Source organism: Muntiacus reevesi, chromosome X, assembly GCF_963930625.1.
Source record: "Muntiacus reevesi chromosome X, mMunRee1.1, whole genome shotgun sequence".
NCBI classification, from domain to species: Eukaryota; Metazoa; Chordata; class Mammalia; order Artiodactyla; family Cervidae; genus Muntiacus; species Muntiacus reevesi.
Window position 1 is genome coordinate 22,127,445 of NC_089271.1, and position 11,250 is coordinate 22,138,694.

The window sequence follows — 11,250 nt, forward strand, 5'->3', positions numbered from 1 at the left end:
GGCATCATTCCCAAAGATGTCCAGTGTGGGCTGCATGAAGCTCTAATGGACTCAGGATCACTCCGCTGGCCTCTCTGCATTGTTGGCTTCAAGCTGACCAAATCTTTCCTTAACAGGATCTGTAGCACATTAGTACAGCTGGGTTGATCAAGTAAGACCCGCCTGTTATCTGTCTCTTCGCTCATCTCTTTTGGATCTGCCAGACCAAACTTCTGGGCAAAAGGCATATATGTATACTTAGAAAAAAAAAATTTTATAAGAAAGTTCTCCTTCAAAGTTATAAGAACAAAATATAAGAAGCATTCAGATACTTGTACACAAATGTTCAGAGCCACACTATTCACAATGGCAAAAGGTGGGAACAACTCAAATGTATATTAACACATAGTGGATAAACAAAATCTGGTGTTCACAAACAAGAAAAGGGTATTCAACCCTAAAAAGGAAGGAAGTACTGAGACCTGTGTAAACATGGATGAACCTTGAAAACATCATGCCAAGTGAAAGACTCCAGACAGCAAAGGTCAGATAGTCTATGATTCCGTTTTTAGGAAAAATGGAGAATGGGGAAGTCCATAGAGAAATAATGTAAATCAGTGGTTTCCTGGGCTGGGGGAGAGGAAGCTGGGAAAAGAGTGCTGAATGGGTGCAGGGATTTCCCTTGGGGGATGAAAATGTTTTGAAAATAGAGGCTGTGGGTGCACAACATTGTAAATGGAGTAAATGCCACTGAATTGTGCACTTTAAAATAGCTGATTCTTACGTAAACCTATCACAATAAAAAAAAGGGGGAAAGAAAGGGATGAAGTAAACAGAAAAGTTCAGGGATCTTTTGAGCCCCATTGAAACAAGAAAGAAGGAAAAAAATAGAGAAGAGGAAGAGGGGCGGCTGACCAACGGGTGATCACTCAGCAAGAGACAGAGAGAAAGGAAGGGGGCAGGGGGACATCACCTCGAATATAACAAGGTTGAAAACACCTGAAAAACAAACAAATCGACTCATTTCCAAACGTTTAGCTATTTACCTTCTGCAAACAATCCAGGGATGTCAAAAATGTAAATGATTTTATAGAGAGACAACCACATCCCAGAAGTGCCTTTTCAGAGCTGCAGCCTGGAGGACACGACCTGGGCTGCAAGCAAGTGCCCCACCCCCTGCTGCACACCTGGAGGGGGCCCAGGGCCTCAACATTAAAGTGACAAGATCAAGTTTTGGTACGTTTAGCTTTTTCTCCCCCAAAATGTGTAAAAATTGCATTTCACACACTGTGCAAAAACTTAAACAAATATGGAAGTGCATTCTCTTCTGAAGGATGTTTCTGATATTTCATAGGCCACTTCAGTGTAGATTACATACCGTGAAACCCTTTGTGAAAAGCCACGACCTTCCTGTGACATGCTAACAGGGATGGACCTTGAAGTCAGGATGCTCAGTGAAATGAGCCCCTCACTGAAGATGACAACTGCAGGACCCCACTTCTAGGAAGAATCGAATGCAGCCAGACTCAGAGACCCAGAAAGTAGAGGGCTGGGGTGGGGGCTGGGGGAGAGGGAACCAAGAAGTTGGTGCTCCTTGGGGAGAGAGTTTCACTTGTGCAAGCAGAAAAGAATCCTAGAGATGCGTTGTGCGACAAGGTGAGTCCACCGAACACCAGTGAGCTGGACACGTAAAATGGTGACGATGCCACAGTTCATGTGTTAGTAACTCATCTAAAAATTTAAAAAACAGTCATCTTGTTAATACTAATTTTGACTTTCTTGGTATTACAGCTTTATTGCCTGAGAGAAATAACAAGGCTTCAGGAGTTTAAACTGACCCTACTTTGGGTGTGGATACACTTGAGAACATCACAAAAAAAATAACTGTCCACAACCACCACCAAAGCCATGGCTTAGGTGAAATAATCCCAGTTTATTAAAGACCTTCAGGGCTTGTATGTAAAAATTGTGCCTCTGAGGAAGGTCTGCACATCTAAGAATGTAAAATAGTGGCACATTAAAAAATAACCCAAGTGAGGTTGACACTCGGGATTCATTTGATTGCTGCTCTTGGGATTTTTTTTAAAGAGAGAAAACCAGACAGGCCTCAGGGCTTGGGGGTGGCTGGGGGGCCTCCCTCCGGGGTCCCTGCGGTCTGGCTGCCTGAATTGGGGCCCTGAGGGGGTGGCGCGGTGGGGGCGGTGGGGGCTGTGGGGTCTGCGGGGTCTGCATCCACTGGGCACTGCATTACCCTCCAGTAAATCGGCTGGCGCGGGTCGGTCAAGGCCTGGATCCTGTGATGCAAGATCCTCAGTGCAGGGTGGCTCTGGCCAGAGCCTGGCGGAGACAACCCAGGCACCCGGGGCTGCAGGGGGTCCTGCTGCCGTCGGAGGTGAAGGAGCATTGTTGACTGGACGCGGACAGTGACATTGGGCCAGGCAGTGCCCAGTGCCCCTAGAGCCTGTAAACCCGAACACTGTGGTCCTGAGGTCTGTGCCCGTGGGGTCTCTGCCCCTGGGATCTGTGGCCCTGAGGTCTGTGCCCGTGGGGTCTCTGCCCCTGGGATCTGTGGCCCTGAGGCCCATGACCATGGGGTCTGTGCCCCTGGGATCTGTGGCCCTGAGGCCTGTGCCCGTGGGGTCTGTGCCCCTGGAGCCTGTGGCACTGAGGTCTGTGCTCGTGGGGTCTCTGCCCCTGGGATCTGTAGCCCTGAGGCCCATGCCCATGGGGCCTGTGGCCCTGAGGCCTGTGCCCGTGGGGTCTCTGCCCCTGGGATCTGTGGCCCTGAGGCCTGTGACCATGGGGTCTGTGCCCCTGGAGCCTGTGGCATTGACGTCTGTGCCCGTGGGGTCTCTGCCCCTGGGATCTGTGGCCCTGAGGCCTGTGCCCGTGGGGTCTGTGCCCCTGGAGCCTGTGCCCCTGGGGTATGTGCCCCTGGAGCCTGTGGCATTGAGGCCTGTGCCCCTGGGATCTGTGCCCCTGGAGCCTGTGGCATTGAGGCCTGTGCCCATGGGGTCTGTGCCCGTGGGGTCTGTGCCCCTGGGGCCTGTGGCCCTGAGGCCTGTGCCCGTGGGGTCTGTGCCCCTGGAGCCTGTGGCCCTGAGGCCTGTGCCCGTGGGGTCTGTGCCCCTGGAGCCTGTGGCCCTGAGGCCTGTGCCCGTGGGGTCTGTGCCCCTGGAGCCTGTGGCATTGAGGCCTGTGCCCCTGGGGTCTGTGCCCCTGGAGCCTGTGGCATTGAGGCCTGTGCCCCTGGGGTCTGTGCCCCTGGAGCCTGTGGCATTGAGGCCTGTGCCCGTGGGGTCTCTGCCCCTGGAGCCTGTGCCCGTGGGGTCTGTGCCCGTGGGGTCTGTGCCCCTGGGGCCTGTGGCCCTGAGGCCTGTGCCCGTGGGGTCTGTGCCCCTGGAGCCTGTGGCACTGAGGTCTGTGCTCGTGGGGTCTCTGCCCCTGGGATCTGTAGCCCTGAGGCCCATGCCCATGGGGCCTGTGGCCCTGAGGCCTGTGGCCCTGAGGCCTGTGCCCGTGGGGTCTCTGCCCCTGGGATCTGTGGCCCTGAGGCCTGTGCCCATGGGGTCTGTGCCCCTGGAGCCTGTGGCATTGACGTCTGTGCCCGTGGGGTCTCTGCCCCTGGGATCTGTGGCCCTGAGGCCTGTGCCCGTGGGGTCTGTGCCCCTGGAGCCTGTGCCCCTGGGGTATGTGCCCCTGGAGCCTGTGGCATTGAGGCCTGTGCCCATGGGGTCTCTGCCCCTGGAGCCTGTGGCATTGAGGCCTGTGCCCCTGGGATCTGTGCCCCTGGAGCCTGTGGCATTGAGGCCTGTGCCCATGGGGTCTGTGCCCGTGGGGTCTGTGCCCCTGGGGCCTGTGGCCCTGAGGCCTGTGCCCGTGGGGTCTGTGCCCCTGGAGCCTGTGGCCCTGAGGCCTGTGCCCGTGGGGTCTGTGCCCCTGGAGCCTGTGGCCCTGAGGCCTGTGCCCCTGGGGTCTGTGCCCCTGGAGCCTGTGGCATTGAGGCCTGTGCCCCTGGGGTCTGTGCCCCTGGAGCCTGTGGCATTGAGGCCTGTGCCCCTGGGGTCTGTGCCCCTGGAGCCTGTGGCATTGAGGCCTGTGCCCGTGGGGTCTCTGCCCCTGGAGCCTGTGCCCGTGGGGTCTGTGCCCGTGGGGTCTGTGCCCCTGGGGCCTGTGGCCCTGAGGCCTGTGCCCCTGGAGCCTGTGCCCGTGGGGTCTGTGCCCGTGGGGTCTGTGCCCCTGGGGCCTGTGGCCCTGAGGCCTGTGCCCGTGGGGTCTCTGCCCCTGGAGCCTGTGGCCCTGAGGCCTGTGCCCGTGGGGTCTCTGCCCCTGGAGCCTGTGGCATTGAGGCCTGTGCCCCTGGGGTCTGTGCCCCTGGAGCCTGTGGCATTGACGTCTGTGCCCGTGGGGTCTCTGCCCCTGGAGCCTGTGGCATTGAGGCCTGTGCCCGTGGGGTCTGTGCCCCTGGAGCCTGTGGCCCTGAGGCCTGTGCCCCTGGGGTCTGTGCCCCTGGAGCCTGTGGCATTGAGGCCTGTGCCCCTGGGGTCTGTGCCCCTGGAGCCTGTGGCATTGAGGCCTGTGCCCCTGGGGTCTGTGCCCCTGGAGCCTGTGGCATTGAGGCCTGTGCCCGTGGGGTCTCTGCCCCTGGAGCCTGTGGCATTGAGGCCTGTGCCCGTGGGGTCTCTGCCCCTGGAGCCTGTGGCATTGAGGCCTGTTCCCGTGGGGTCTCTGCCCCTGGAGCCTGTGCCCCTGGAGCCTGTGCCCGTGGGGTCTCTGCACCTGGAGCCTGTATACCTGAAGGCTGTTCCGCCGGCTGCCGATGACTCACGGGGCAGGGCTGCGGCGAGGGCTGCTGGAGAAGCAGCGGGTAGAGGTACAGCTGCGAGGGCAACTTCTGGCTGCTCCAGACCACCGACCCCTGGGGGAGCTGCACCAGAGTAAAGGACTTCAGATCAGAAGCGTCTTTCAAAATCACCTGACCCGATCTGGGAGGAGGAGGAGGAGAAGGAAGAGAAGCAGGCTGAAGAGGCCCCAGTAGTGCTATGGGCTTCAGGTTCAGTGGCTGAGCTGTGGGCGGCTGGCCCGGCTGGATCCCCACGGGAGCGGGGGCCCTCGGGGAATACCCTCTCCCTGAGGCCTCGCTACAGCAAAAGGGGCCCACTACTTTGATGACATTCAGGCCAGGGGAGATGGTCGTGACCTGGACGTTCAGGGTTCTTTGTAATGCGCCTGTGGTGGATGGGGCAGCCGCAGGAAGCGAGCTACCTCTGTTCAGCGGCACAGACGATCTCTGGGAAAGGCTGGGTGGCTGAGGAGCAGGGCCAGGAGATGGGCGGGCCTGAGAGCTGCCCGCCTGCTGTGAGGTAAAGCTGTCACCGCAGGAGCTCGTCTCTGGGCTCCAGGGACGTCTCTTGAGTGGGGGTGGAGGTCTGGCTCCCCAGCCTGGCACTGAGGACGGAATGGAAGCAATCCTAGGCTGTGCTGACTGTGTCCCTGGAGAAGGCTGCCTGAGCCGGGCTGAGCCACTGGAGCTGGGTGACGTCTGCACTGGACACTGGGTGCTCTTGTGGACCAGTTGCTTAGACTGCCTGACCACTCTCCCAGCATCAGTCTGTGGCTTGGGCAGGGGACTCTTGAAGTGGTCATCTGTGGAGGACTGGGGCAGACACGGCTCTCTCTCCCTTGTGGCTTCTTTCTCAGACCCATTTCCAGTGGCAAGTGAGTTATCAGCTGGCTGCCTGACGGTCAGCCTTGTTGCCTGGGATTGGTAGGCAGCCTCACATCCAACTGCAGGATCACCTAGTACCTCCTGGGTTGGTTGTGACTCCTCATATCTGACAGACTTCTTCCCTTTAGCATATTTCTGCACATCCACTTGAGAAGGGACGGCCAAGTTACAGGGTCTCTGTTTCCCCGTATCTACACACTTGCCTGCTTTAGAAATTTTGAGGTCATACAGTTGATTTGCTTTACTTTCGCTTATATTTTTGCAAGAAGTCGGGATTCTTAGCTCAGGAGGAGGTGGACAATGGGACAGCTCCTGTTGCTCCTGTTGCTGATTCAGAGTGGGCACAGAAAACCTCTTGAGACTCCTTTTCATGGGAATAGTGTTCAGCTTTTGTTTGTTATAGAGCAGTCTGTTTGCAGTGCAGGCTACTGATACAGAAGGGTCTAGACACAGTGGTTCCGCTGTAGCCAAGATCAGCTGGCTCTCAAGCAAAAGTTTGTCCTCCTGGGTCCAGTTCTGGTCATCGCTGGCTATGGCCTCTACATCGCAAACTAACGTCTGCATGGTGGGACGTAAGAGAACATGCCTGCTCTGGTAACGCGGAGGTTCCCCGGCACTGGACTGCCTGTAGTCCCGTATCTCTGCTATGACACACCCCTGATGAAAAACGTTAACCGCAGCCTTATCCAGGAGATCCACCAAAACAGGAGGCAATTCTTCAGCATCCAAATATTCGAGAAATTCCCGTTCTCCATAAGGCAGTCGAATGCTCTCCGAAAGTGATCCATCTTCCCCCTTGAGCATCAGGGAATAGCCCTGCTTTCCTGGGTACAAGTTGATCACCAAACAGGGCAATGACTCTCTCCTAAGGAGCTTCTCTAACAGGTTCACGTTGCTTCTTAAGTCCTCCTTACCCTCAGGCTCTTCTTCACATTCTTCAACATAAATGTCATACAGTTTTTCCTGGAGAGACGTCTCTCCGCTCGATGAGTATTTCCTTTTCGGCGGTCTTTGTTGGGCAGTTGCAATGACATACTCTGCATGATCCAAAGCTTGCTCTAGAGCCTGCTGCATGATCATACAAGATGGGGACCCTGTAAGAAGAGAACATGGAAGTGGGCGACGAACCAAGAGAAATCTCTTACCTGAAATATCGATGTGCAATCTTGCAAACGCAGCCACTCCACTGTGGAGTGAGCAGCGTATCTCAAAATGAATACCAAGAAACCCGCCCCCGCCACCACCCCCCCAACAAGCAGCATGCCAAATACCTGCGATTTGGGGAAATCCAACACTGGTCTAGCCTCGCGCTCCTGCAGATGGACCGGAAGTGGATGGAAGCGGTTCCCCATGCCCCCACCCACCGGCACAGCGCCCGCTAGGTGCGCATGCGCAGGTCGCAGATTCTGGTCTCATCATTCAATTACCTCCTGGACGCCCGGCCTGCAGCCAGCACTTCCGGGTCTGAAACCGCACTTGTGCCAACTGCTGGGTGGCGACAGACCCTCTTCATGTAACCTTGAAAGCAAGCATCCCAAACTACAAGTGGCCAACGTAAAAATCCATCATTTTTTTGTACGGCTTTAATACACACCAATTTCCATGGTAATCAGTTGCTGGGAAGATCATGAAAAGTGGTCGTTTCTTTCCTTAGCGATCATGTCACCAAAATTTACCCACTGTTTTAGGAGTCATTTGTTTGTTCCCAAGGGCAGGACTGCTCCTGCTGTCCATCGCCAGTTTAACACACCCAGTTCCTACCTCTTGACTCCAGGGACACTTGCTGTATTTGGCGCAAGCATCAGAATTCTTCAATGACTCTTCCCGTGATCTGCCTGATGCTTTTCATAGAGATGTGCATGGTAACACGACATTCTTTAATTTCCCTAGCTATTTCAGAAAGGGCTTTTAGCGTGTGGTAGCTAAGTTATATTGTCTAGCAATTGCAGTTCAGGATTAAACTGTTTTAAAAGGTGGTTTGTGTCTGACAGGGTTGAGAACTATTGTTCCTGGTGCTGGCAGGACAGTTTAAATGATTACTCTAACTGTAGACCATAACTACGGTCCTAGGGATGGTTTAGAAGGATATGACTGAGTCCTAGATACTTTATAGGTCATTGTTTTCTATTAATACTGTTGCCTTGAAATCTGCCAGCCTTTTGAACAAGCTTTTTTTTTCCTAAACCTTTTGATGTTTAGATTTAAACATAATGATAATAGGATATTCACTCTGAAGAGTCACAACTGAGAAGAATCCAAAATCAATTGGTGAAACTCCTGAATTACAGACTACTATAAAATAAATGTTTTTCTGACCAATAGCAATTATGATAATTACATATTAGAGTAGATACAATCTATTGAAATAGGACTAATAACTCCTTGACTAAGAGTTCCTGAAGCATGTTCCTTGTTTAGAACTGGACAGGCGTCATTGTCTCCTGGCATGTCAGTTGTCTTGGGGCAAGTGTATAAGTCATCCCTTGGTATCACCAGGTGATTGGTTTCAGGACCCCCTGCCCACCCTCCTGCTTTTAGGGATGAGCCAACTGCCCAGAGCCAGGTCCTCTGACTGTTGTGTGTTCTCTGCCAGGGGGTCTCAGTCTTGGCGCTAGTGACATTTGTTAGGGGGAACTTTCCTGGGCACCGCAAGATGCCTGCTAGCATCCCTGGCCTTACCCACTAGATGCCAATAGCTTTCATCCCTGTCAGAAGAACAAAACATGGCTCCAGGTGTTGCCTGATATCATTGGGGGGGGGCGCATATCTTTTCCTGGGGTCGGAACCCTGAGGTCCCCTGCTCTGTAAACCATGAACTTGATCCCAGTCAGCCTCTCAGCTGATGTCCCCGGGTACCCCTCTCTCAGTAGAGGTGTATCTGCCCCCTCTCCTCTGGGATGGATAGAGGCTCAATTGTTGTGGGGACTGTCTTTGGGCGGGGTCCCCAGGAGCCATCCCTGACAAGAGGATTCGAGTGCAAGGAGTTTATTTGGAGTTCATCCTGAGAAACTCTGGGCAGGGGAAGGGCAGCTGAGTCAGGACTGGGGAAGAAGGTGATAAAAGGCACAGTCAGGAGCAGAAGGCTGCTGGGGACAGCTGGTGCCTGCTGGGGGGCTTTGGGAGACCGTGCGGAACAAGCGTCGGGTGGTCCTACCTAGAGGCACAGAAGCCGGGATGCATATCATCCACTCCTCTCTCTCATCGGCCGAGGACAGTCCTGGGGGCCGGATTCCCGATCCCTCTGGGTTGCCACATACGAGTGCCGCCGTGCTACTGTGGCTGGAATGCCCTCAGCGAGTGTCAGGAGTGTCTGCGGTGATGCTCAGTGCTCGTGTCCAGGGTGCCAGGACCGCGGGGGCATGGGCAGGGCCCTGGCAGCATGGGCTCCGCCTGTGGCTGCAGAGAAGTGGAAGCATTCGGCCATCATTCTCGATGATGCAGAGAGTGTGCCATGTAATGTATCTGCGCATGTGGACACATGAGACTCTTCTGCCTCCAAGTGAAATGGGTGATTTCACATGAGGTTTTGTCAGCTGCGACAGCCCACCAGGTCGACAGTGGGGAGTGCAATCCTCGCCTTACTCCTCAGGGGGACGACCCCCAAGGCAGTCTGGCCACATGTGCACTGGCTGAGGCTCTGAGCCCAGCCGTGGGTGTGTCCCAGTGAGCTCTGGTTGGCCTGCCAGGGCTTCTCATGGCTCAGCCACCCCCTGCCCCTGAGCTCCCTAATTGCCCGGTCTTTCCACAGGATGAAGGTTTTTGAAAATTTTCACAGTGCACACCATCCTTGAAGCCTTCAAAACACATGCATGAGCATGAATATAAGGACTCCAACTGCTGCTATCCCCTACAGCAGACACAGATGCACATGCTGGGAAAACCCATGGCCAGATTAAGATGTGCTGGAGGAGGAAGAGAACTAATTGCAAGAAAAGTTGCCTAATTTACAGTAGTCAGCTCGTCTGTTCTCCACCCACTGAGGTCTAGGGCTAGGTTTTTACCACCTCTTCCCTGCTGCAGGGAATTAGATGAACCAGGCAGAGCCTTGGTTCTGCAGACATCACAGATTGCAGAAGGTGACAAGACATTTTTCGTCGGTCTCATCCAGTTTTTTTTTTTTTGTGGGATCTTAGTTCCCCGACTGGGAATCCAGGTCTCATCCAGTTTTAATTCTCCATCACTCGTGTTGAGACTCCATGTGTTACCCTGTGATCAGGCCCCAGATTCAATAAAGCAAATCCCAGGGAATGTTGTAGCTCTGTGAGATTATGTGAGCGGAGATCACTCCCACAGCCTCTTACATCATTCTGTCCTGCCACATCTACTAGTTGTTTCATGGATCTAAGAACTTCTCAGAACCCGTAAGTGTTGCACTGCATATTTCTTTTTTCTTGAACTGTCTCTCCCCTTCCACCTTTCTCCACTTGTGTGTCTTTTTATCAGTTTACTGAAATTGGATGTTTTTCTGGTTTTATTGCTCTGTTATACACTCCTTGAGATAAATAACCATAGCCTGAGTCATGGTTTCTCAGCCTCTGCTTGTTGTCATTGTTGCAGGGGACTGTCCTGGGCAATGTCGGGCGTTTAGTAGCATCCTTGGCTTCCCTGATGGCTCAGTGATAAAGAATCTGATTGCCAAGCAGGAGACTTGGGTTCAATTCCAGGGTCGGGAAGATCCCCTGGAGGAGGGCATGGCAACTCACTCCAGTATTCTTGCCTGGGAAATCCCATGGACAGAGGAGCCTGGTGAGCTACAGTCCATGGGGTTGCAAAGAGTCGGATTCGAGTTAGCTACTACACAACAAACAAACAAGCATCATGACCCCAAGGTATCACAAAACAGTTGGGTTTGGAGAAATGAAGCAGCAATCTATAAACCACAAAACACTTCGAATCTTAATTTCTAGGACAGCTCAAATGATTCGATGTGACTTTTAACTTTTTTGTTTGTGTTTTGCTGGGATTAATTTTATGGTTGGCCCCAAATTATCTTGCTAATTCTCTAAACTTTCCATTGGACCAAATTAATATGTAGAGTCTCTGGCTAATAGGAGAGATGCAAACAAAAATATCATTAGATCTTTAGAAAGTAGATTTTCAGAAACATACTAGCAGAGATTTTCCTTTTAAATTCATCTGCCTGATAACAGTCACTAACAATTTCCCAATTTTTCAGCTTTATTCCACAATTGAGAATTTTTGCTTATTTCAATAATTTTTCTTTGATCTTCACTCAGTATTTGCTCTTTCAGTGTATGTTCTCTGTGCTTCATTTTGCTTTCATAATGTCAGACCGTCCCTGAACTCACTCCTTCCCTCACTTTTCTCTGTTTACAGTCAGTACTTCAGTGATTTCATCTAGGCTCATGGCTTTAAAACATAGATGGTTTCTCAGTTTATATCTCCAGCCTGGAATTCTCCCCTGAACTACAGACTCATATCAAATTTCCTATTAAAAATCTCTACCTGGTTACCTAATAGGAATTTTAAATTTAATATGCCCAAACCCAACTCCTGATCTGCTACCCAAACTTGTTTGTTTG

The 11,250-nt window shown here is 53.0% G+C and overlaps 1 protein-coding gene and 1 pseudogene across 1 annotated transcript; one reads left to right on the forward strand and one right to left on the reverse strand.

Annotated features, from left to right (window-relative positions):
- The first annotated feature begins 2,568 nt into the window (after window positions 1-2,568).
- Window positions 2,569-4,777, forward strand: LOC136154350 (uncharacterized). Its single transcript, XM_065916662.1, has 2 exons — window positions 2,569-4,688; window positions 4,765-4,777. The coding sequence occupies exons 1-2, from the start codon at window positions 2,569-2,571 to the stop codon at window positions 4,775-4,777; spliced, it is 2,133 nt and encodes a 710-aa protein (XP_065772734.1).
- On the reverse strand, window positions 4,776-6,781 carry LOC136154352 (transcription factor SPT20 homolog pseudogene; annotated as a pseudogene).
- Window positions 6,782-11,250: the final 4,469 nt, after the last annotated feature.